At 40.2% G+C, this 24969-nt stretch overlaps 1 protein-coding gene across 1 annotated transcript in view; it reads left to right on the top strand.

Annotated features, from left to right (window-relative positions):
* F5 (coagulation factor V) overlaps positions 1-24969 on the top strand; it is a 75372-nt gene that overhangs the window by 12065 nt on the left and 38338 nt on the right. Inside the window, exons 4-6 of the mRNA XM_042925029.1 lie at positions 19316-19528; positions 20738-20881; positions 23314-23535. Coding sequence (XP_042780963.1) covers positions 19316-19528; positions 20738-20881; positions 23314-23535 — 579 coding nt within the window. The remainder of the gene's footprint in view (positions 1-19315; positions 19529-20737; positions 20882-23313; positions 23536-24969) is intronic.

The raw sequence follows: 24969 nt of genomic DNA, 5'->3' as shown, positions 1-24969 counted from the left end.
TATGGCTTACAAAGTGACTTTTACATTTATTATTTCATGCGTGAATTGATTCGTCAAACTCATTCCAACTAAGGTATATATGACTGATAATAGGTCAATGAACTACCCTTCCCAGGACTATTTGCATTAGTGCTTGATCTTTGGATTAAGGAAAAACAATGAAGGATTAACTGTGAAATTTCAGGCATCTTAAAGAGCCAATTTGGCAAGACTCTGAGTGAGGTAGCATGCACAGGAGTCTCTCTTGTGTTCTTAAAATCATACGGCAGCGTAGCAAACAACCATTTAACCTACCTATGAGGCTTCCAGATGACTACATCAAGAATTCAGCAATGTAATGTGAGAGGGGAAAACCCCCAAAATGTCACATCCAGGTTCCATTTCAAATAGGGGAGGAGATAAGGTTTGTGGACTTTGTACTCCAGCCGGGCTGTTTGCACAGGGAGCAAACCTTGCACCCTTGCCCCCGTTTCTTTACTGTTTATTTGTTCCCACGCTCCGCCACAGCCAGTCCTTTATGAGCAACGATTTAAGATGCTCCCACCCCTTCCACTGGCCACCCGATTACTGCCACGAGTCTTCCAAATCTGAGAAAGGCAAATACAGATTGGTGGGGACTGTGGAATTTTTATTTTGGAAGTGAGATGCAAATCTAGTAAGTAGGTTGAGTGCCCTGCATGGCAAAAGACAAGCCTGTTCGTTTTAGTGTACCCTCCGTGTTAAAATAAAATATCCTCTTGCCCGACACTCACTCTGGCCCAGAGCCTTCCTCTACGGTTTGAAGTAATTTGGGGAGTATGGAAATCAACTAACTACATACTGACTCAGCTACATGAGAATCCAGATTCCTTTCTCGCAGAAGTAGGTACTGGAGAGATGGCTTGACAGAGGACTCAATCCTTGCCCCTATGGCCGCTTCATCTAACCAGGGAATGACACCACCTTGACACTAATCCTACTTCTCTGGGAATTAATCCTTGAGCCCCACCAAGGATGTGGAGACCTACTCTCATTAGCCAGAAGGAAAAGATAGCCACGGAAAGAATGCTGGCTTTAGAACCAGGATGACCTGGTTTTAAATGCGGGCAATTTCTGGGTGCCTGGCTGGCTCAGTCGGTTGAGTGTCCAACTTTGGCTCAGGTCATGATCTCATGGTTCATGGGTTTGAGCCCCACACTGGGCTTTGTGCTGACACCATGGAGCCTGCTTCGGATTCTCTGTCTCGCTGTCTCTGTGCACCTCCACTCTGCTCTCTCTCTCTCCCTCTCTCCCCAAAATAAATAGACATTAAAAAATATTTAAATTTGGGCAATTTCCTTTACCCCTAACCCTTAGTTTTATATCTGTGAGATGAGCATAGCGGTTCCTCTCAATGAAGATCATTTCAGGGATTAGTTATAATATATGTAAAGTTCTTGGCACGTGTTTGACACACAAGGTCAGCCATTGTTGGTGTGGTTATGTCATGGCTTTTCACAGTGCAGGTGTTAAAGTTTGTTTCCAGAAGCTTAGATGAAGGAAGGCCTTGGCCTTGAATAGTGCTAATCATTTTATCTGCACTTGAATGAAATAAAACTCATAGATTTTAGATGTCAAAATGAACTAAAATTGCACAGAAAACCTCAGTTATCCGGAGCACAGAGAAGTCCTTTTGAATCATTACATTTTCCAGATGGTTTGGGGTTTATTTCTTTACGTGTCTAAGATCCTTTAAAATTTTTTTTTAATGTTTATTTATTTTTGAGGGGGGGAGGGGCAGAGAGAGAGAGAGGGAGACACAGAATCCGAAGCCGGCTCCGGGCTCTGAGCCGTCAGCCCAGAGCCCGACGCGGGGCTTGAACTCACGAACTGCGAGATCATGACCTGAGCCAAAGTCAGATATCTAACTGACCGAGCCACCCAGGAGTCCCATAAATACTTTTTTGAAATCACTTTGGGTATATGTTGTCCTTCCCCAGGCTCTCTTGAAACAGAGGATGAGAAGTAAAACTCTTATCTCTAAGCCATTCCTTCCAATCCACCGTGAGACTTTGCAAACACCCACAAATGTTAGAATTACGTGCAGTCTAAGTAAATGGACTCTAAACGAAAGTCTACGTTGTCGCCTGTGGTGTTGCCTACAGGTAAAGATCCCAAGCTGTCACTCACGGGTTTTGTAACGTCTGTTTTCGTTGGCCAGAAGCCCTGTTGCTTTTCGAAATGTTTGGCTGTGCTTTCGTTAGGTTGGACATCTGAGTTCTGGCCGGGAAAGAGGCTACTTGGTGTGAAAGTCTCATCCTGGCCTTTCATCCATAAGCTGGCATCACCCGACATGAACGCCAGGTTGTCGTTGGCATTGCCGACCGCTTCTGGTTGTACCCCCCTCCCCAGGTGTGCCCGAGAGAGACCTCAGTCATACATAGGGCAGGATGAGTAACCCATTTGACAGGTCGGACAAGCCATGATTTGTAAAAATGCTCACAAGAACATTTCCTTTACACATGTATTTAAAAGGAGTGTGTGTGTGTGTGTGTGTGTGTGTGTGTGTGGAGAGAGAGAGAGAAAGAAAGAACTAGTGGAGGAGGGGCAGAGAACAAGGGAGAGAGAGAGAATCCCAAGCAGGCTCTGCACTGTCAGTGCAGAGCCCGATGCGGGACCCAAACTCATGAACCGTGAGATCGTGACTTGAACAGAAACCAAGAGTTGAACTCTTAACTGACTAAGCCACCCAGGCACCCTTGATAAGAGTACATTTTTAAGGCAGGAAATAAAATATCTTTAGCTGTACTAAATCATTTAAAAAGTTTCTATCACTGAGAGTTTTGATTTGAGGTTAAAATTTCAGAGACTCTGTAGACTGCATGCCCTGAACTGTTTGTAATGATGCACCGTCGAGCAAATTTTGTTCTTCAGTAAGATTTTTGTAGCTGTTTTGGTCAATTAACTTTAAAAGTTTGTTTCAGAATGAATCTTAATATTATTCTTTTATTTGCTTTATATCCTCACTTAAATGTGTGAGTTGCGTTATGAGTATTAGATCACAAGATTACTTTTACAATATTCAGCTATCTGTTGGTAAGCCAACTCTGAATAAAGGAAGAAAGAAGAGGGGCGCCTGGGTGGCTCAGTTGGTTGGGTGTTCGACTTTGGCTCAGGTCATGATCTCACAGCTCGTGAGTTCGAGCCCCGTGTCGGGGTCTGTGCAGATAGCTCAGAGCCTGGAGTCTGCTTTGGATTCAGAATTTTTAAAAGAAAGAGAGGAAGGAAGGAAGGAAGGAAGGAAGGAAGGAAGGAAGGAAGGCAGGAAGGCATTTTCCACCAGAGGTTTGCATCTAGTGTTGCCAAATTCTCCATATGAAAACTTAGTCTTAGGGTTTTTCCAAAACATTCCAATACTTGAGATAATGTAGGCAATGATATTTTTCCCTTTTCATCTGAGTATTTTGGCCTTATACAGATCCTTCTTTGGGTATATGGTAAATACCCGAACAACTGTAATGGCTGATACAACAATTCTCATAAGTCTCAGAAATGTGGACTCCCCTTCAAAAGAGACTTGCACATCCTGTGCTGTGGAACCAGGTTCCTTATAGAACGTCAGCATTCTAATTTGCCCATTACCTAAATTATAGCTTCTAAAGAAGGTTCTACGGGGTACCTGGCTGGCTCAGTTGGTTAAGTGTCTGACTTCAGCTCAGGTCATGATCTTGCCGTCCATGGGTTCAGGCCCCGCGTGGGGCTCTGTGCTGACAGCTCGGAGCCTGGAGCCTGCTTCAGTTTCTGTGTCTCCCTCTCTCTCTGCCCCTCCCCTGCTGGTGCTCTGTTTCTGTCTCTCTCTTAAATAAATAAACATGAAAAAAATTTTCAAAGAAAGAAGATTCTGAATTTTCAGATGCACACTGAAGCATTTGCTAAGTTTATTAAATGGAGAGGAAAAGAGCTCTTCTAAAAATAAATAAGTAACAAGGGAGGATCTCAAGAATGAGCACCCTATTGGGTGACCAAAACAGGTCTTCTCGGACCTTCACTTTCCCAAAGCTTGTATGCAGCATTTTACATTTGAAAAAAAAAAAAAATACCAAGGGCCTTTGGCAAATAATTGGTTCATCGTGACAAGAGTAAACAAATTGCAATGCTGACTATGAACTGAGCTGGCAGTGAACAGACTTAAGTAAATATAAAACAAAGGGCTACCCTTGTGTAAAGAATTTATTCTCGCAAGAAGCTGAAGAAGGACTTTTTGTGCTCTAGCACAATAGTCCTTCCTGTCCATTTCTCCCCTCTTCTGTTAAGAGATTAGGCTTTTAGTTTGATGACAAAGTCAAAATCAGATTCATCAAAAAATGCATTTCATAAATGTTTCCTTTAAGTAGCTGTTTATACTTTGTACCTCATATTAGGTAGGTTGTGAAATCAAAGATACACCATGCATGGTTTATTTTAGGCTAAAGGTAAAATAAAATACTTGGAAGTGAAAAGAACAAAAACCACAATAAAATCATGCCCCAATTATCTCATTATCTCAGTCCTCAGTGTAATTGGAGAAGCTATGCCCATGTACAACTTTGTTTACTATTTATTTTAAGATGCTCATAATTCATCTTTTAAGTAGTATAGCAAACTTAATTAAAGCCATTCATTCAATTATTTGAAATGTATCTTACATGTAACTTCATATTCCTATTCCTTTCACACGGATATGAAGTTCTCGATGATTTGCTTTGGTCACTAGACAGACACTTAAAAATCATCGTTGGTTCAAATAAAGCAGGATACAAAACCGTGACCATTTAAAAATAAATTTGATATCATTAGAGAATCAGTCTCATTGCCATATCTAGTATGTGTTAAAGCCTTTTAGGTGATTCTTAGATATTTATATTGTTTGATTGTAATTACAGATGCACAATGTGAACACTGTGGCTTCTCCACTGAAGTGGCCCTAGAAGAAATCTAGAGGTGAAACCCACCACAGCCGAGACACCAGCATGTACCCTACTGGGCTGTGGGTAGACTTCAGGGTCTTACCTCTTTATATTTGCGTCCAGGAACCTAGCACAGAGCCTCCCCCATGCTCTGAAATTTACTAATTTTGCTGGTGATTGTGATCAACAGCCCAGTCTTATTACCAGTTTTTACCACTTTAGAGTAGATACGTCACCACCTCTAATCTTTCTCACATGTGTTAAGGTGAACACTTAAGATACAGCTAATCGGAGGTAAAACACAAAGGAAAGAGGCTGTATCCATTGCAACGTGGCTGAGAACGAAAAAGCCAACATCATGAAGTGTAGTGCTGTAGCATTGGTTAGGCGCCAGGCATTTTACATACAGTTTTTAGTTCTCATAACCCACCAAAGATGATAATATTATTACTAGAGAAAGGATTATATTGTTATGAATGGGAAACGTGAGGCCCAAAGGCAGGTCAAGAAACTCCCAAAGTCACCCAGTCAATAAGTGATACAGTCAAGAAATTTCAATTCTGGCCTCAAAACTCATGTACTTTCTTTCACAATTTATCATCAATTATATAATCTCACAAATACTTAATTAAAAATTATGATGAATATTATATGTATTTATGAATACTTTTAGAAATATAAATATATATATTCCATTTATATATCATATACACTTCATATGATATATATATGTATGTATATATATATGTATATGTATGTGCGTGTATATATATATATATATATATATATATATATATATATATCAGAGATCAGGGAATGAGTAAACTGACATTTAGGCTGATGTCTGAAGGTTGAGCATGCATTTATCCAGAGAGAGAGAGACAGATGAAGAACTTTAATAGTTATCTCTCACCCTACAAAGAATATCACATTTGTCCTCTTGAGAGCTTATGAAGGCAATAGAAAGAATGCCACTTTCTACTATAGGAATTTCCTGTGATGTTTTAACAGCTGGGACAGTGGAAGCATCATGTCCAGAAACATAAATTGGCTTCTTCTGAGGCCAAGAGGCATGAAGCATTGATTAAGGGCCCTCAGGCTTGATTCCCGATAGTTCTAGTCACTAACTTGCCATGCCAGTTCCAGTCAATAGACAAGGTTTGATCTGAGAGGGCAACTCTCCTTATCAGACCTGTTTGTTCTTTTCTACCAAAGCTATTTTGTAACTTTCCAGAGATAATACTTCCTGTTTATTAGCAGAGACTTCTCATAAACTCTTTTTTTTTCTTTTTGATTAGACTGAAATAATAGTACTACTCTCAGGAAATTATTCAAGCTTTTAACATTTCTCAACTCCTAATAATTTTAATATTCAGATCCTTTTTATCATCAGAGTGAAAGTTCAGCCTAGAGTAAATATTGCTTATCGGCGTCAAACTATCTTTGAGGAGAAGAAAAGATACAACAGAATGCCATGTTAAGCTTTTCACTAGCACGAGGGTCACAATTCAGATGCCTATAGAAGTCAGGAGGCTAATTCAATGAAAAAAAAATGTGTCCTTTAGGGACTGGGGATCACAGAGCCACTGCCCTATCTAAAGGGGGTAACCAGATATCAGGTCAGGCAAATTCCTGGATACAGGAATTTGGTTCAGTGTCGTGAAATGTCCATGCTTTAGTTGTTGCTGTTGTTTAAGAGAAGAGAGCAATCCAGATTCTTATATGATATCTACATAGTGTTAATGTTGGCATTTGATTTGTTTTAATGCCATGCAATCCTAACAAAACACCTGTGAGCTAAGACTCAATAGCTTTGGTTCTAGCCCGCAGGACCTTATATCTTGAGTTCCATAAACACTCAGTGAGCACCTTCTCCACGCCAGGCACTGTGAAAGGCACCAGACGTGCTAACACAAATACAATCCAGCAGCTGCCTTTGAGTTGCTTACATTCTGGGGACCGAATATGCATGATACAATTAGTTGTTATCTAGTCGGAGAAAATGAAATTAATCATGCAATGCCACACACATTTAATTATAAATTATAATGAGTGAAGTAAAAGAAAAAATCTGTAACACAATTAGAGATCAGGAGTAAGCTTACATCTAAAGGATGAGCACGCATTTGTCAAAAGGAAGAAAGAGAAGAACACTCGAGGCAGAGGGAGTAGTATCTGCAAAGACCCTGAGGTAGGATGGAAAGGCTTGTTTGGGGAACTAAAAGGCAGCCCAAGAGAGTGATATGTAGTAAGCAAGGGGGAAAGTCACACACGATGAGAATGGAGAGAGAAGTAGGGGTAGGTCATACAGGGACTTGCGGTCCATGTTAAGAATTTTGTGAAAGTAGAAGCTATTATCAGGATTTCAAGCAAGAACATGGCAAAGTAAGATCTGGAGTTTTGAGGGATCATTCTGGATACAGGTTGGGAAATGGATTGGGAGGGTACTCTTATGCCAGAATCCCAGTTGATAGGCTAATTCTGGAGTCGATAGCTTTAGCCTGGGGTGATGGCAGTAAAGATACAGGGAAGAGTGCAAACTTGGGATGTATTTTGGAGGCAGTAGGTTGCTGTGGGAGTACAAAATGCACACAGCTTAGAGGTATGGAGGAGATTACCCTGGATAGGTAGACTGGGAAAACTCACGAATGACTTCAGCCGCCATAGTAACACACTTGGACTTTTCCCTATGAGTAAGACAACACTTAAAAGGTTTCCAGAATGAGTGAACGCAGTTGGATTTGTGTTGCGTGAACAGTAACTTGATTCAGTTTCCTGTCTTTAGTGAAGACTTTGAGGTCCAGCTGTGACTGGTTTTCTTTACTGTGTGCCACCAGCTGAATCCCCAGCATTAAACTGTCAGCTTCTGAGAGCGTTAAAATCCATCTTTGTTTCCCATCTGTAAGACTGATATCATGACTATAATATTATCTCAAGTTTGGTTCTTTTCTCTCCCATGCATATAAAGATGATGCTCTGCCCTATGGAGATACGTAAGTAAATCTAGATACGCCGACTCAACTCTTCTATATTATGGCTTCTATGCTCAGAACCTTATGTTGTACAGTAATGCATGTTGCTGCTGTGCCTGAATGCCTCACTGATGATGGATGCATGTGCCTATTCCCCACTCCCATCTGGGGAGCCCCAAAATATGCCGATGCCTTGCAAGCTCACATGAGTGTTTGTGAGTAGAATAGATTTTCCTGATGATGGGCAGTTAAACAAGGGTAGCCGACATGGCTGCAATGTAAAATATTCTATGTAGAAATTTAACATCTCAAACTTGGGCTTTTGGAAAAGAGCTATCAGATTTACCCTTTTGTTTACCAACTAGACAGGCAGACAAAATGTATGAAACAGCAGTTTTCAGACATCGAACAACAGACAGCACAAGAGAATCCTCCGTGAGAGAAGAATAACAAATGAAGTGGGCCCTATGAGTATTCAAGCTCCCTGCCTTGAGTGAGTTTCCAGAGCATAGCACAAAGAAGATGAATGGTCTCATGGTGAGCTCAACAGTCTCTTAGAGTTAAGGAAACGGAGACTTTTGGTAGGCCAAAGTGGCTGGAACTTGTGATTTATAGGGCAGAATCCTGAAGAGGGTGGTATAGACACAAAGAAAGAGTTCTTGAGAATCTACACAACGATCCTGTCAAGTCTTCAACTAAATACTGATCTGCACGTGCATGTGAGGAAAGTATTGAAGGTAAGGAAAATACCACCAGACAGAAACAGCCAGAACACTCCCTGGACCACACACATAAACATAGTTTATGTCCCCATCATCAAAAGTGGAAAGACCGCCTAATTAATGGGCACTGGGGAGAGTAGAATCATCAGAAGGCACAGGAGTTGGGTAACATTAGTCTAGGCTGCAGACTGCTCTGGAGGTGACAAGCATAAAACTCAATATTAGTTACAGGAATGCAATAAAATCCAGCAACCAACATGTGAAACTCACAAGGTTAATAAAAACTAACGAGCATTAAAAGAAGCAGGAAAAATACGACCCATAACCAAAAAATACTTAATCAAAAGAAACAGATCCAGAGAGAAAAGAAATAATAGAACTTGCAGGCAAAGACATTAAGACAGGCTATCATAAATATTCTCCATATGCTCCAGAGCATGATGAGAAGAGTGACAGAAGGTATGAAAACACGTAAGTGGAAACTTTACAGACGAATACAAGAGCCGAAATGGGAAGTACACAGATTAACAGCACTGTAGAAGAAAATATTAGAAAATATTATATATAGCAATAAAAACTATCCAAATGAATCATGAAGACAGAAAAGACTGAACAAAATGAACAGAGTGTCACTAAGCTATGGGACGATATCAAGAGACATCACATATATGTAATTGGAATCCTAGAATGGGGAGAAACAGAAGAAATATTTAAAGAAATAGTGGATAAAAAATTCCCAAACGTGATGAAACTATAAGCTTACAAAGGCCTGACAAAACCAAGAAGAAGAAGCATGAAGAAAACCACTCCAAAGCACATCATAATCAAGTTGCTAAAGACCTGTGATAAACAGAAAATGTTGGTTGGTCCAATGGTAGTGGGTTATCAAGCTTATTAACATTAGTGTCACTGAAGTTGGTATACAACCCCCCACTAATAAATTTGACTAGCTTTGAAAAAGAATGAGAGAAAATGTTACAAGCACTGAAAAAAACAAAACCCCAGAAACAAAAATAAGAATGACAGTAGACATCATTAGAAACAATGCAAGCCAGAAGACAATTAGAGATATCTTTAAAGTACTGGTGTGGGGTAGGAGAGGGCCATTTGTCCACTTAGTATTCCATACCAAGCAAAAATACTCTTTTAAAACAAACAAAATAAAGACTGTCTTAGGCACGGAAAGAAGAAATAATTTCTCACTAGCAGACCAGAAAAACATGGTAAAGAAAGTCTTTTAATCAGAAAAAAATCATGTTAAAAGGATATTTGGATCCACAAGAAGCAATAAAAAGCTCCAGAAATGGGCAAATATAGAGAAAATTCTTCCTCATTTTGAATCTCTTGAAAAGATCATCAATTACCTAAACTTTAAAGCAAAAATAATAACAATTTATTGTGGGGTATATTATAAATGCAGAAGTAAAATTTATGTACAATACAAAATAGCACAGAGGCTGGGAGGGAGGAAATGAAAATATACTATTGCAAATTACTTTTATTTTAACAAAAGCATTAATTTTATTTATATTTTTTAATTCATTTATTTTTTAATTTACATCCAAGTTAGTTAGCATATAGTGCAACAATGATTTCAGGAGTAGATTCCTCCTTAATGCCCCTTACCCATTTAGCCCAACCCCCTCCTACAACCCCTCCAGTAACCCTATTTGTTTTCCATATTTAAAAATCTATTATGTTTTGTGCCCCTCCTTGTTTTTATATTATTTTTGTTTCCCTTCCCTTGTGTTCATCTGTTTTGTATCTCAAAGTCCTCATATGAGTGAAGTCATATGATATGTGTCTTTCTCTGACTAATTTCGCTTAGCATAATACCCTCTAGTTCCATCCATGTAGTTGCAAATGGCAAGATTTTGTTCTTTTTGATTGCCAAGTAATACTCCGTTATATATATATATATATATATATATATATATATACACACACACACATATATATATATATATACACACACACACACACACACACACACACACACACACACACATATACACATACATACATGCCACATCTTCTTTATCCATTCATCCATCGATGGACATTTGGGCGCTTTCCATACTTTGGCTATTGTTGATAGTGCTGCTCTACACATTGGGGTGCATGTGCCCCTTGAAAACAGCACACCTGTATCCCTTGGATAAATACCTAGTAGTGCAATTGATGGCTTGTAGGGTGGTTCTATTTTTAATTTTTTGAGGAACCTCCATACTGTTTTCCAGAGTGGCTGCACCAGTTTGCATTCCCACCAGCAGTGCAAAAGGGTTCCTCTTTCTCCACATCCTTGGCAACATCTGTTGTTGCCTGAGTTGTTAATATTAGCCATTCTGACAGGTGTAAGGGGGTATCTCATGGTGGTTTTGATTTGTATTTCCCTGATGATGGGTGATGTTGAACATTTTTTCATGTGTTGGTTGGCCATCTGGATGTCTTCTTTGGAGAAGTGTATATTCATGTCTTTTGCCCATTTCTTCACTGGATTATTTGTTTTTTGGGTGTTGAGTTCTTTATAGCTTTTGGATACTAACCCTTTATCTGATATGTCATTTGCAAATATCTTCTCCCATTCTATCGGTTGCCTTTTAGTCTTGCTGATTGTTTCCTTTGCTGTGCAGAAGCTTTTTATTTTGATGACGTCTCATTAGTTCATTTTTGTTTTTGTTTCCCTTGCCTCCAGAGATGTATTGAGTAGGAAGTTGCTGTGGCCAAGGTCAAAGAGGTTTTTGCCTGCTTTCTACTCGAGGATTTGATGGCTTCCTGTCTTATGTTTAGGTCTTTCATCCATTTTGAGTTTATTTTTGTGTGTGGTATAAGAAAGTGGTCCAGGATAATTTTTCTGCGTGTTGCTGTCAAGTTTTCCCAGCACCACTTGCTGAAGAGACTGTCTTTATTGCACTGGATATTCTTTCCTGCTTTGCCCAAGATTAGTTGGTCATACATTTGTGGGTCCATTTCTGTGTTCTCTATCCTATTCCATTGATCTGAGTGTCTGTTCTTGTGCCAGTACCATACTGTCTTGATGATTACAGCTTTGTAATACAGCTGTAAGTCTGGGATTGGGATGCCTCCAACGTATGGTTTTCTTTTTCAACATTGCTTTGGCTATTCGGGGTATTTTCTGGTTCCATACAAATTTTTGGATTATTTGTTCTAGCTCTGTGAAGAATGCTGGTGTTCTTTTGAGAGGTATTGCATTGAATATGTAGATTGCTTTGGGTAGTATTGACATTTTAACAATATTTGTTCTTCCTATCCAGGAGCATGGAATATTTTTCCATGTTTTTGTGTCTTCTTCCATTTCTTTGATAAGCTTTATATAGTTTTCAGCATATAGATTTTTCATCTCTTTGCTTAGATTTATTCCTAGGTATTTTATGGTTTGTGTTGCAATTGTAAATGGAATCGATTCCTTGATTTCTCTTTCTGTTACTTCATTATTGGTGTATAGGAATGCAACTGATTTCTGTGCGGTGATTTTCTATCCTGCGACTTTGTTGAATTCATGGATCAGTTCTAGCAGTTTTTTGGTGGAATCTTTTGGGTTTTCCACATAGAGTATCGTGTCATCTGTGAAGAGTGAAAGTTTGACCTCCTCCTGGATAACTTGGATGCCTTTTATTCCTTTGTGTTGTCTGATTGGTGAGGCTAAGACTTCCAATACTGTGTTGAATAACAGTGGTGAGAGTGGACATCCCTGTCTTGTTCCTGACCTTAGGGGGAAAGCTCTCAGGTTTTCCCCATTGAGGATGATATTAGCATTGGGTCTTTCATATATGGCTTTTATGATCCTTCTATCCCTACTTTCTTGAGGGTTTTTATCAAGGAAGGATGCTGTATTTTGTCAAATGCTTTCTCTGCATCTATTGAGAGGATCATGTAGTTCTTGTCCTTTCTTTTATTGATGTGATGTATCACATTGATTGTTTTGCGGATATTGAACCAGTCCTGTGTCCCAGGTATAATCCCACTTGGTCGTGGTGAACAATTTTTTTAATGTATTTTTGGATCCGGTTGGCTAATATCTTGTTGAGGATAATTGCATCTATGTTCATCAGGGAAATTAGTCTATAGTTCTCCTTTTTAGTGGGGTCTTTGTCTGGTTTTGGAATCAAGGTAATGCTGGCTTCATAGAAGGAGTTTAGAAGTTTTCCTTCCATTTCTATTTTTTGGAACAGCTTCAAGAGAATAGGTGTTACCTCTTCTTTAAATGTTTGGTAGAATTCCCCTGGAAAGCCATCCGGCACTGGCCAGATGTTTTTTGGGAGACTTTTGATTACTAATTCGATTTCTTTACTGGTTATGGGTCTGTTCAAATTTTGTATTTCTTCCCATTTCAGTTTTGGTAGCATATATGTTTCCAGGAATTTGTTCATTTCTTCCAGATTGCCCATTTTATTGGCATAGAATTGCTCATAATATTCTGTTATTATTGTTTTTATTTCTGCAGTGTTGGTTGTGATCTCTCCTCTTTCGTTCTTGATTTTACTTATTTGGGTCTTTTCCTTTTTTTTTTTTTTTTTTTTTTTGATCAAACTGGCTAGTGGTTTATCAATGTTGTTAATTTTTTCAAAGAACCAGCTACTAGTTTCATCGATCTGTTCTACTGGGGTTTTTTTGTTTGTTTGTTTCTTTCAATAGCATTGATTTCTGCTCTCTTCTTTATTATTTCCTGTCTTCTGCTGGTTTTGAGTTTTATTTGCTGTTCTTTTTCCAGCCCTTTAAGGTGTAAGGTTACATTGTGTATCTGAGACCTTTCTTCCTTCTTTAGAAAGGCCTGGATTGCTATATACTTCCTCTTATGACCACCTTTACTGTGTCCCAGAGGTTTTGGGCTGTGGTGTTATCATTTTCATTGGCTTCCTTGTACTTTTTAATTTCCTCTTTAACTTCTTGGTGAGCCCATTTATTCTTTAGTAGGATGGTCTTTGGTCTCCAAGTATTTGTTATCTTTCCACATTTTTTCTTGTGGCTGATTTCAAGTTTCATAGTGTTGTGCTCTGAAAATATGCAGGGTATGATCTCGATCTTTTTGTACTTGTTGAGGGCTTATCTGTATCCCAGTATGTGATCTATTCTGGAGAACGTTGTAGGTGCCCTGGAGAAGAATGTGTATTCCACTGCTTTAGGATGAAATGTTCTGAATGTATCTGTTAAGTCCATCCGGTCCAGTATGTCATTCAAAGCCATTGTTTCCTTGTTGATTTTCTGATTAGATGATCTGTCCATTGCTGTGAGTGGGGTGTTGAAGTCCCCTGCTGTTATGGTATTATTATCAATGAGTTTGTGATTAATTGATTTATATATTTGGGTGCTTTCACATTTGGAGCATAAACGTTTACAATTGTTAGGTCTTGTTGGTGGATAGACCCCTTGATTATGATATAATGCCCTTCTTCATCTCTTGATACAGTCTTTATTTTAACGTCTAGATTGTCTGATATAAGTATAACTACTCTGGCTTTCTTTTGGTGACCATTAGCATGATAGATGGTTCTCCATCCCCTTACTTTCAATCTGAAGGTGTCTTGAGGTCTAAAGTGGGTCTCTTGTAACAGCATATAGATGGTTCTTGTTTTCTTATCCATTATGTTACCCTATGTCTTTTTATTGGAGCATTTAGTCCTTTGACGTTTAGAGTGAGATATGAATGTATTGTCATTATGTTGCCTACAGAGTTGGAGTTCTGGTGATATTCTCTGGTCCTTTCTAGTCTTTGCTGCTTTTGTTTTTTGTTTTTGTTTTTGTTTTTGTTTTTTGTCTTTTCTCCCTTCAGAGATTTCCCCTCAAAATTTCTTGCAGGGCTGGTTTAGTGGTCATGAACTTTTTAAATTTTTGTTTGTCTGGGAAACTTTTTATCTCTCCTCACTTGAATGACAGCCTTGCTGGATAATGAATTATTGGCTGCATATTTTTCTGATTCAGCACATTGAATATATCCTGCTACTCCTTTCTGGCCTGCCAGGTTTCTGTGGATTGATCTGCTGCAAACCTCATCTGTGTTCCCTTATAGGTTAAGGACTTTTATTCCCTTACTGCTTTCATGATTCTTTCTTTGCTTAAGTATTTTGTGAATTTGACTATGATGTGCCTTGTTGATGGTCGGTTTTTGTTGAATCTAATGGGAGTCCTCTTTGCTTCTTAGATTTTGATGTCTGTGTCTTTCCCCAGTTAGGAGAGTTTTCCACTATGATTTGCTCACATAAAACTTCTACCCCTTTTTGTCTCTCTTCATCTTCTGGGACCCCTATGATTCTGATGTTGTTCCTTTTTAATGAGTCACTGATTTCTCTAATTCTTAAATTGTGCTCTTTTGCCTTAGTCTCCCTCTTTTTTTCTGCTTCATTGTTCTCCATAAGTTTGTCCTCTGTATCGCTGATTCACTGCTCTGCTTCAACCATTTTTGCCACCGTAGCCTCTGTTCGAGATTGCAGCTCAGTTATAGTATTTTTTATTTCATCCTGACTTGCTTTTACTTCTTTTATCTCTGCAGAAAGGGATTCTAATTTATTTTCAACCCCAGCTAGTATTCTTATTATCATGATTCTGAATTCTGATTCAGACATCTTGTTTGTATCTGTGTTGATTAAGTCCCTGGCTGTCATTTCTTCCTGTTCTTTCTTTTGGTGTGAATTCCTTTGTTTCATCATTTTGAAGGAAGAAAAGGAATTAATAAAGTAAAACAAATTTAATTAAAAACAACACAAAAAAAATCAAATAAAGAATGCTAGATCCTAGGTGTATTTTGGTCTGGTTGTTGAAAGGGGCTTGGTAGATTAGAGAAAAAAGGTGAAGAAAAAAAAAGGAAAAAAAAGAAGAAAACGTTTGAAATTTTGAAAAAAATGAATACAGTAAAATAGAATAAAATGAAATGATAGAAATAAAATAGAATTTAAAAAATTTACAAAAAGGTAAAAAATATAGTAGAAAAATTAAAGACAAATCTTTTTAATAAATATGGAAAATAAAAATAAATATCTTCTCTTTATTCAAGAATAAGAAAAAAAATTGAATAGATGGATCAGCGAACAGACTGAAGTATGATTGAAATTACATCAGTTTCCCCTGGAAGTCAAACTATGAAGTACTTTATAGTCTGTAAACTAGGCAGGCAGAGAGGTCCTCAAGAGCACGGTTGGCCCAGTTGGGTGGGGCTTAGTGTAATGACTCTGTTCTCCACTAGATGACGCTGCTTAGCTTTCTGGGGTGGATTGTTGTGGCTCACGTAGGCAGGTATGCGCATGTGTGGGAGGGGTGAAAATGGCATCACCCAGCTACCTAGTCTCTAGTATCAGAACTCTGTGCTCTCCCTTGCCGGCAATCAAGCACCCCTCCTTTGTCTCGGGCTTCCGTCCACTCCCAGCTTTTATACTGTTCATGACCAAGCCATCAGCCTGCCAGGCGGCACCTCCCTCCTGAGTTTTATCTCAGATGTGGCGGTGTTTCCCAACCCCTCACTTCTGTGGGACTGTGATCTTGACCTGCCCAGACCTTCTGGGGGAGGGTCTCATTGAGCAATGGCCTGGTGGCTGCCTGCCTCCAGGAATGTTCATGGGACTGTGTTGCTGCCGATGCCCAGATACTCCAGCCGGGTGCCCGCCCGCCACAGAAAAAGTTCACATGATTGTGTAGCAGCAGCGTTTCAAGGATTATGGAAAATCACAACACACATCTAGCACCAGTCTTCACCTTTAACGACCTTGTTCTAGCACCAGCGAATGTGGTTGTTCTCTGGGGTCCGCTGGGACCTTTGCCTGTGGGTTGGCCACATAGCCTCTACCAGGTATCCTTCCTGCAGGGGAACCGCCTCTCTCCCATGTGGCCTGAGGACCCCTTGGACCTCACTCTCTGCTCCTGGGGATTTGCCCTTCCCACCAGAGCACCACCAGGTATCGAGCTACAGAGTTTCAGACTTTGTGCTCCTCCTGTTTGTAGAGTCTTAATGGAATTTAAACACTCTCCTTTCTCCCTTTTGTTTGTTCAGTCCCTTGCGTACTCTTCCTTTTCTCTCCAGCTGCTTTCTGGGGGGGGGTGGGAGGGGTGCCTTCCCGTACTCTCCCCCCGTCTCCATCCTCTCTCCACAAGCAAAAACAGCCTTACCCTCTGCTGCTTCTCTCTCCCCCAGTTCACCTCTCCGTGCCATGTACCTGCTGAGTTGTGTGGTTCAGGTTGTGCAGATTGTGTTAATCCTCAAATCCATTTTCTAGGTGTGCAGGCTGGTTTACTGTTGATCTGGCTGTATTTCATGGATGAGAGACGCAAAAAATGGGGCGCCTGGGTGGCTCAGTCGGTTGAGCGTCCGACTTCAGCTCAGGTCACGATCTCGCGGTCCGTGAGTTCGAGCCCTGCGTCGGGCTCTGGGCTGATGGCTCAGAGCCTGGAGCCTGCTTCTGATTCTGTGTCTCCCTCTCTCTCTGCCCCTCCCCCGTTCATGCTCTGTCTCTCTCTGTCTCAAAAATAAATAAACGTTAAAAAAAAAAAATTTTAAAAAAAAATAAAAAAATAAAAAAATAAAAAAAAAAAAACTTCCATGCTGTTCCGCCATCTTGGCCTCTCCCTCTATTGCAAATTTCTTATAAGTGAAACGATACCATATTATCTGATGGTAGACTGAGGTGTTAAAGTTGTATCTTGTAAACTGAAGGGCACCACTAAGAAAACAAAGCGAAGTTAATAAAATAAGTGGAGATAAAAAGAAACTATAAGAAAATACTCAAGCCAAAAGAAAGCAAGAAAGATAAGGAATAAAGACATGATGGATAAATAGAAAACAAGAGCAAGATCATGGACTTCCACTCAACCATATCAATAATTACATTATAAGCAAATGGGCAGAACACTGCAACTAAGAGACAAATTGTAAGACTGGGTAAAAAGAAACACCCTACTATGTGCTGAATTTGAGAAATCCACTTGAAAGACAATGACAGGACAAAGTAACAGATGGAAAAAGATCTAGCATACTAACACTAACAAACACAAGGGGGTGTATAATGTGTTTTTCCATTTGTACGTCCTTATGGGAAAGAAAATTATAATGACAGAAAGCAGAGCAGTAGCTGCTGGGCCCAGAGGGTAAGGGAAGGTGCTGACTGGAAATGGCACAAGGAACCTCCTTGAGATAGAACTATTCTGTACCTTGATTGTGGAGGTAGCTCTACAACCATATACATTTGTCAAAATTCAGCAAATGTTCTACTTAAAATTGGTGGATTTGATTGTACGCAATTTATACTTCAATAAAGATGATAAAAGGCAGAAAAAGAGAGAGGAAGGAAGGGAGAGAAGGAGGAATAAAGAGACAAAAAGGAACAAGGAAAGAGAATGGAAGGGAAGAAATCAATCCTTTGTTTTCAAAAAGCACAGTCACTTCCGTAAGAATAGCTTGCCCTTTACCCCATCACGTAAAATGTTTTAGTCCTTTTTCCTGATCCTAATTGTCTGCCAATGTCTACACTCTGATGATCTCCCTTCCGCCTCAAATTTGTCAAGCTGCTGCACTGAACAGGAGAAATTCTGGCACCAGATAGTGATAGTGAAACTTTCACCTAATTAAACGCGGCACACCTCAGGCACTTGGCTGTCTACAACACTGACCTCTCCCCTTCCTGACCTCCTTTGCTTCATCTCTGGCCACATCTTCCTTTTGTTGTTGAACGCCCCGCCCAAGCCTTTGCCCCTGTTTTCATCTTCAGAATCCTAGCTCCCTCTCTTCAATAAGGAAGACCCATTTCTACATCCCCCACCAGTCCGGAAAGCCAAGTACGTACATAAGCCAAGTACGTATGTTAGCAGTCGGTTTTCAGGTACACAAAAGACAGGAGTGAGACATCTGAACTTCAGAAGGTAGACACATTTCATACTTGCAAGGGCAGCTAGACTGCACAGAGGAGCTGGACTCGGAGGCTCTGGGGAAAGTGAGACGGATCGGTTGGTGGAAGCGTGACACAGCGATCAGACAGGGCTGAGGGTGGCAGAGGTTGGGAAGAAGATACGAAATACAGAAGAAACACAAAACAATATGGAAACAGCTCTGGGTATACTCCCATCCCATGCTAATAGGAAGTTAAATGGAAGATGTCTTGTCAAGCACCACAGAGAAAATAGAAATAGAACTCATTCTCTTGGGGCACCTGGGTGGCTCAGTCGGTTAAGCGTCCAACTTCGGCTCAGGTCATGATCTCACGGTCCGTGAGTTCGAGCCCCGCGTCGGGCTCTGTGCTGACAGCTCAGAGCCTGGAGCCTGCTTCCGATTCTGTGTCTCCCTCTCTCTCTCTGCCCCTCCCCTGCTCATGCTCTGTCTCTCTCTGTCTCAAAAATAAGTAAAACATTAAAAAAAATTTTTTTAAAAAGAAATAGAACCCATTCTCATATTCTGAGATGATTTACCAATCAAAGGTGATTCAGCTCTCTGATTTTATTTAAGTAATAATCATTTAGATACCCTGTAAAATTAACTTCTTAAACTTTAACAAAAATATACTCGTAGCATTTTTTATTCACCTCAGATCACTATGGATACAAAACCCTTACAACTGCGTAAACACAGAAGTGGGTATATGTGAATCTTTCCAACTAATGAAGGTCCACTGTGGAAAGGTATATACATCTCTGTAGAGATCGGACATTCCCCCATATTTGAAGAAGATGAAAAAGTAGTCCTCAGAAACTGTCCAGATGTTTTCACGCTTTTCTTCTCCAGGTGCGTCTTACTCTGACCACACATTCCCTGTGGAAAAGCTGGATGATGCTATAGCTCCAGGCCAGGAATATACCTATGTGTGGAATATCAGTGAGGACAGCGGGCCCACGTACAATGACCCTCCGTGCCTCACACACATCTATTACTCCTATGAAAATTTGGTACAGGACTTCAACTCTGGGCTGATTGGACCTCTGCTTATTTGTAAGAAAGGTAAGGAAAAATCAGCAACGATTAAGATGTTGAAAGGGTAAGAAGTGCTCTCATGGAATGAGGCTCGAGAGAATCTTGGTACCTTTTTGTAAATCAGGCAGAGGGAGAAGGGGGTGGGACGCCAGCTCTTTGCCTGACATTGGTATCTGAGGGTTTGGAATCTTCGTGTTTCCCCTAATCCTTCCTTCATCTCAGTGCTGGGAGACTCTCCCAAGTAAACCTCTGTCTGAGAGCATGTTCCAATGCCCTGCCTGTGTGACCCTAACACTTACCTCAAGGCCAAGTCTCTTTGAAAGTGTACAGCAGCCTATATGTTGCTGAGAGTACTTGGAAAGAACTTGGACTAACGTACCTGAGGTTTAGGTTGGTAATTTGGTTTACAAACACACAAAACACCAGCTTCCTGTCTTATAAACAAGCTGAACACTTTGGGTGGCAGGTTTCAAACATATTCAGTTGACTTTATAACAAAACTTCATCAGCTGGGCTTAGGAGCAAGCGTGAATTTTCATTTTACACCCCCAAAGGATTCAGCCCGTCTTCCATTAAAACAACAAACTACCACAGCGAACTGCACTGTGGGAAATAATGTGATTGATCCAGCGTCTGTCTATACATACAGGCATACTGCATATACATACCTTCCTAATTCATTTGTTCACTGCACAAACACATGTTTTCACTGCCTGGCCTATCAAAGACACTGTGATGGCTCTGACAAAAGATATTTCAAACTTATAAAAACCTCTTCTTTTATTTGACTCTCAGCTGCGTTTCCTCCTCACATGAGAACGGATTAATCTTGACCTGCTGTCTCACTACACGTCCAGGCAAGATGGCTATATTAAACTTGAAACGTCCTTGGCCAACTGAGCTAACATACCTATTTATGGGCCTGTTGATACTGGAGGAAATAAACGCTTTTCCTGAAGCCTTGACAGTCCCAAATGTTTTTTCTCTGTGCCAGATCAAATTTGCCATTAAGTCCCCATTCCTCAAGGCTCTGAGGTATCCAAGAAAATACTTAAGGTGGACACCAGAATTTTAATAAGCTTCTAGGCATTATTACTTGCTAAAGATGCTATTTTTTAAAATAAGCATTTCTTAAAGCTATTATGACTGCTTGCCTTAGATTTTTTTCCTATGTAGGAATACCTCACGAGAGTCTTGTGCCTAGGATGCTTAAAAAGCGTGTCTTTTCTTTCACAGGCACCCTGACTGAGGATGGGATTCAGAAGATGTTTGACAAACAACATGTGCTGATGTTTGCCGTGTTTGACGAAAGCAAGAGCTGGAGCCAGTCATCGTCTTTAATGTACACGGTCAATGGTTACGTGAACGGGACAATGCCAGGTAACCCGCGGGCCGCACGCTACCCGGCCACAGCAGCACCATTAGTGCCTTTGATCCCGCTGTTTTCCTTAAAGCCCCACGGAAGGTGACCATACTCATATTCGCTGTTTTTCAACTCCTAATCAGAAAGATAACATAATCGAATTCAGTGGTTCTCCAGATTCTATCATCCTTTTCTTTTTTTTCTTTTTTTCTTTTTTTTACAACAAATACAACAAACAATTGGAAGCTACCTAGGAGGAAGAGTGTGCAGCCTTATTATATGTAAGGTTCTGGGCAGGCGTCACCTTGGCCTGTGCCTCCAGGAAGACCTCCAAGATATTAGCTCAGTCTCCTTCAGTGAGTTCTGTGGTCCCTGCTGCGTGGTGACCATGCCTTCTTCCACAAAGGAAGCCTTGCAAAACAGAAATTCAAGGTCAATCCCTGGCAGGAAGGGTCAGCAGAAAGAATACAAGGAATACACGCACAGTGAAGGTTGATAGATTAGGAGAAGGACCCCACATACAAAACTACCACTGGCATTTCACAAGGTGATGGGTGAGGAATCGTCAATGGCATGTAGGAGGTTTTCTCTTTCCATCTGTATGGAGGTTCTTGTGGAAAAGCAAAATCATAGCCACTATTAAGAGAAAGAAAAACAAAACTGATTCCCATCCAGACTTCTTCCACCCTTCCAATAGAAATGACTTGGAACCAAAGATCTTGAGGAAAAAGAATGGAAAATGAGAATATTATTTTATTAAAGAAGCCCATACTTCTCAGAGGTCATTTTCTGTATCTGAAAATCACAAGTGGCTTTGCTTACTAAAAACGAAACTTGTCAAACTTGTCAAGAGTGGAGGTCTGGATATTGCTTTTAAATTGCATTCTGTTTCATTTGACTCTGTCTTCCCACCCGGGTTGTTACAAACATACTCCGATGACTCTGGTTTCTCCATTCAGAGTTCCAAAACTTAGTTAATTGCCCTCTATCTTAGGAGGTCTGCGTTCAAGCCTTGCTCACTTCTCTAGCTTAGTGTGGCCCTTGGAAATCCATTGTCATTGTAAATGTGCCTATTTACAAAAATGGATCAACCATTTATCCTGGTGCAGAGGGGTGTGGAGGAATTTTCTTTTTTTACATATAAAGTAGCATTTCCAGTGCTATAATCCTTAGAGAGGAGTGGTCAAGGAGACATTGTATCTGTGTCCTGGAACAGTGAATCATTTGTGTAAATATGTAGAAGTCAAACAAAAGCAAGCTACATGCAAAAAAATTAGTAATTCGGTCAGGGCATCGAGTTTATGAATTTATAGTACAAAAAGAGTATTTGGGCTTAGGAGAGGCAAGATAGGGGGTCATTAGTAGAAACTGAGAAAAGTTAATGCTGTGCAATTGTCTTTTGGAGCATGGTAAATTAAATATATGATAAATGCTAATACAGATGTTATCAAATGCTTAATAGCATTTGCATAGCATAAGCATTTTTTATGGGGTAGATAAATACTTCCATCAAAGCCTCCTACCTTCTAGGTTCTTGCTTGCAGCTTCTAGCTTCTTGTTCTCATCTGTGATACTAGGAATCCTTGCCTGGTTACAATGGTCTCCTAAAAAATACAAGCTCCTCAGTCTCTCTACAGGTAAGGGACTGATTCTCAGCTCCATAATGTCGCATCTGGTAATTATGGATCTGAAATTTAAACCCCCAAGTCAAGGATGGAAGGAGGCTTAGAATCTCCCACAGAGAAAATTAGCACGTTCCCAGTCACCGTGAGCACAAAGAAGGAGCCAAACTCAGCTTTTATTCTCAGTTTTCATGACTTCATCCATGAAATGCTCCAGTGGCCTAGTGCATTAAGGAGAGCCTATATCCCACAGAGGAATTCATTGCCTTGTCACTTAAACAATCAACAAGTGGTTAAAGAAGTGATTAAAAATTTCTTAAAGCATCGTCACATCTCTCCCTTAGGCAGAGCTTCGACCTCTATCCAGTTGAGAAGTTTATGCCCCTGAACTCAGCCTTATTGGAGGCTCTGGTGCCTCCCTCCAGTTGAGCCCAGATTGATTCTAGAGTGACCAGCTGCCCAGGCTTTCTCAGGGCTTTCCCAGTCTTAACACTAAAAGTCCTGCATTCTGGGAAACTCCTCAGGCCCAGGTGAACCAGGGTGGTTGGTGACCTACTTTCCCTCCCTGGCCTCATCTCTTAGCAATCCTTGTGTTTCTGAACTAACTTTCCTCATCTGTGGGCTCTATTCTTACCTCTCCATACCACTTGCTTGCCCGTCACTCAGATGTCTGCTTTGCTGGGGCAGGAACCACAACTGGAGTGTCTATACCCCCTGAAACAATGCCTGATGCATAGCAGGTGCTCAGTACATAGGTCATGAGTGATTTTTTTTTTTTTATTACAAAGTGCTGACTGCTTGTTTCACTCCCCATCTCTCCCTCTCAGATATCACTGTTTGTGCCCATGACCACATTAGCTGGCATCTGATTGGAATGAGCTCTGGGCCAGAACTGTTCTCCATTCATTTCAACGGCCAGGTCTTAGAGCAGAATCATCATAAGATCTCAGCCATCACCCTTGTCAGTTCTACGTCCACTACCGCAAACATGACTGTGGGCCCAAAGGGAAAGTGGATCATATCTTCTCTCGTCCCAAGTCATTTTCAAGGCAAGAAATTCTTCCAAAGTTTTGCTTGTGAACATGGGATCCTTTCTTCCCAGGCACTAACTCCCTCATTCTCCTTTGCCCTTTCAAGCCACCCACACCCCAGACATATGTGCTTAGTCCTGAGAACAGAATTTAGTTATTCTGCTCTTAGACTTAATATAACGCATGAGTTGGAGGAAGTGGGGAAATTGACAAAGGCTTTTTAAAATGAAGCAAAAACTAAAGAGGGCTCTACTTCCTCAAAAGGAAAAAGAAGGAAGGAAATAAACTCATACATAGAGATATTCTTCCTGGGGGTATTTAGTATGTAGCTAAAGAAAAAAAAAAACCTAGGTGCCAGAACAAATAAAACATCTGCAAGCACTATATAGAAGCACCAAGTTACAGAAAGTGCAGAAGATTTAACATGAAAAGATTATCTTTTATAACAAGATGAACACAAAGCCTGGGACAAGGAGGAATCCAATGGGTGTGTGTTTAATGGAAAAAACATAGAATTAAACTAGCTGAGCAGTGAGTTTAAAGAACATCAGTTGATTTTGGTGGGGGAAAAAAATCAGCCCAGGTTGTTATGTGGTATCATGTAAACACAATAACTAATTGTTCTATTATTACACATTGTTGTTTTAAAACTGTTGGGGAAGAAGGGCGCCTGGGTGGCTCAGTTGGTTAAGCAGCCAACTTCAGCTCAGGTCATGATCTCGCAGTTCGTGAGTTTGAGCCCAGAGTCAGGTTCTTTGCTGACAGCTCAGAACCTGGAGCCTGCTACGGAGTCTGTGTCTCCCTCTCTCTCTGCCCCTATCCTGCTCGTACTCTGTCTCTCTCTGTCTCTCAAAAATAAATAAATGTTAAAAAAGCTGTTGGGAAGAAGGTCTATATAAACAGAGACTAAAATGTAAGTAAATGATATCGCTATAGAAAATTATTTTGGTACCAAAACAATGTATACAAAAGCCAGACACATAAGAAAGGGACACTTTGATGGGGTCATTTTGTTTCCTGTTCACACTGAGCAGTCAAAATTATATTTGAAATCATGAAATTGTCATAATACCCCTAGGAGATAGAGTCCCAAATAATAAAAAACAACAAAACTAACATTATTAAGGCTAAGTGCTTTTTATATTAACTTATTTAATTTTTAACAACAATTTTATACAGTATGTACTATTATTATCATCTCCATTTTACAAATAAAGGGACAGATGACAGGGAAAATGAGAAATCAACAAGACCTAAGTTGTAAGATTTTAAGGATCTGGAAGTTACATTTTTTTTCCTCTAAAAGAAGCAAAGGAAATCTTTCCAAATTTCTTCCCTAACCCATCCTCTCTTTGCTTTTTATTCTTGCCCCTTTCTCTACTGTGCTAAAAGAACTATAGACCAAAACATTCAGAAGTTGCTTGAGCATTACTTTTACTGTTATTATTTAAA

The sequence above is a fragment of the Panthera leo genome, chromosome F3, assembly GCF_018350215.1.
Source record: "Panthera leo isolate Ple1 chromosome F3, P.leo_Ple1_pat1.1, whole genome shotgun sequence".
NCBI lineage: Eukaryota > Metazoa > Chordata > Mammalia > Carnivora > Felidae > Panthera > Panthera leo.
The sequence above is the reverse complement of the archived record's forward strand: the minus strand, read 5'-3'. Positions and strand labels throughout refer to the sequence as shown.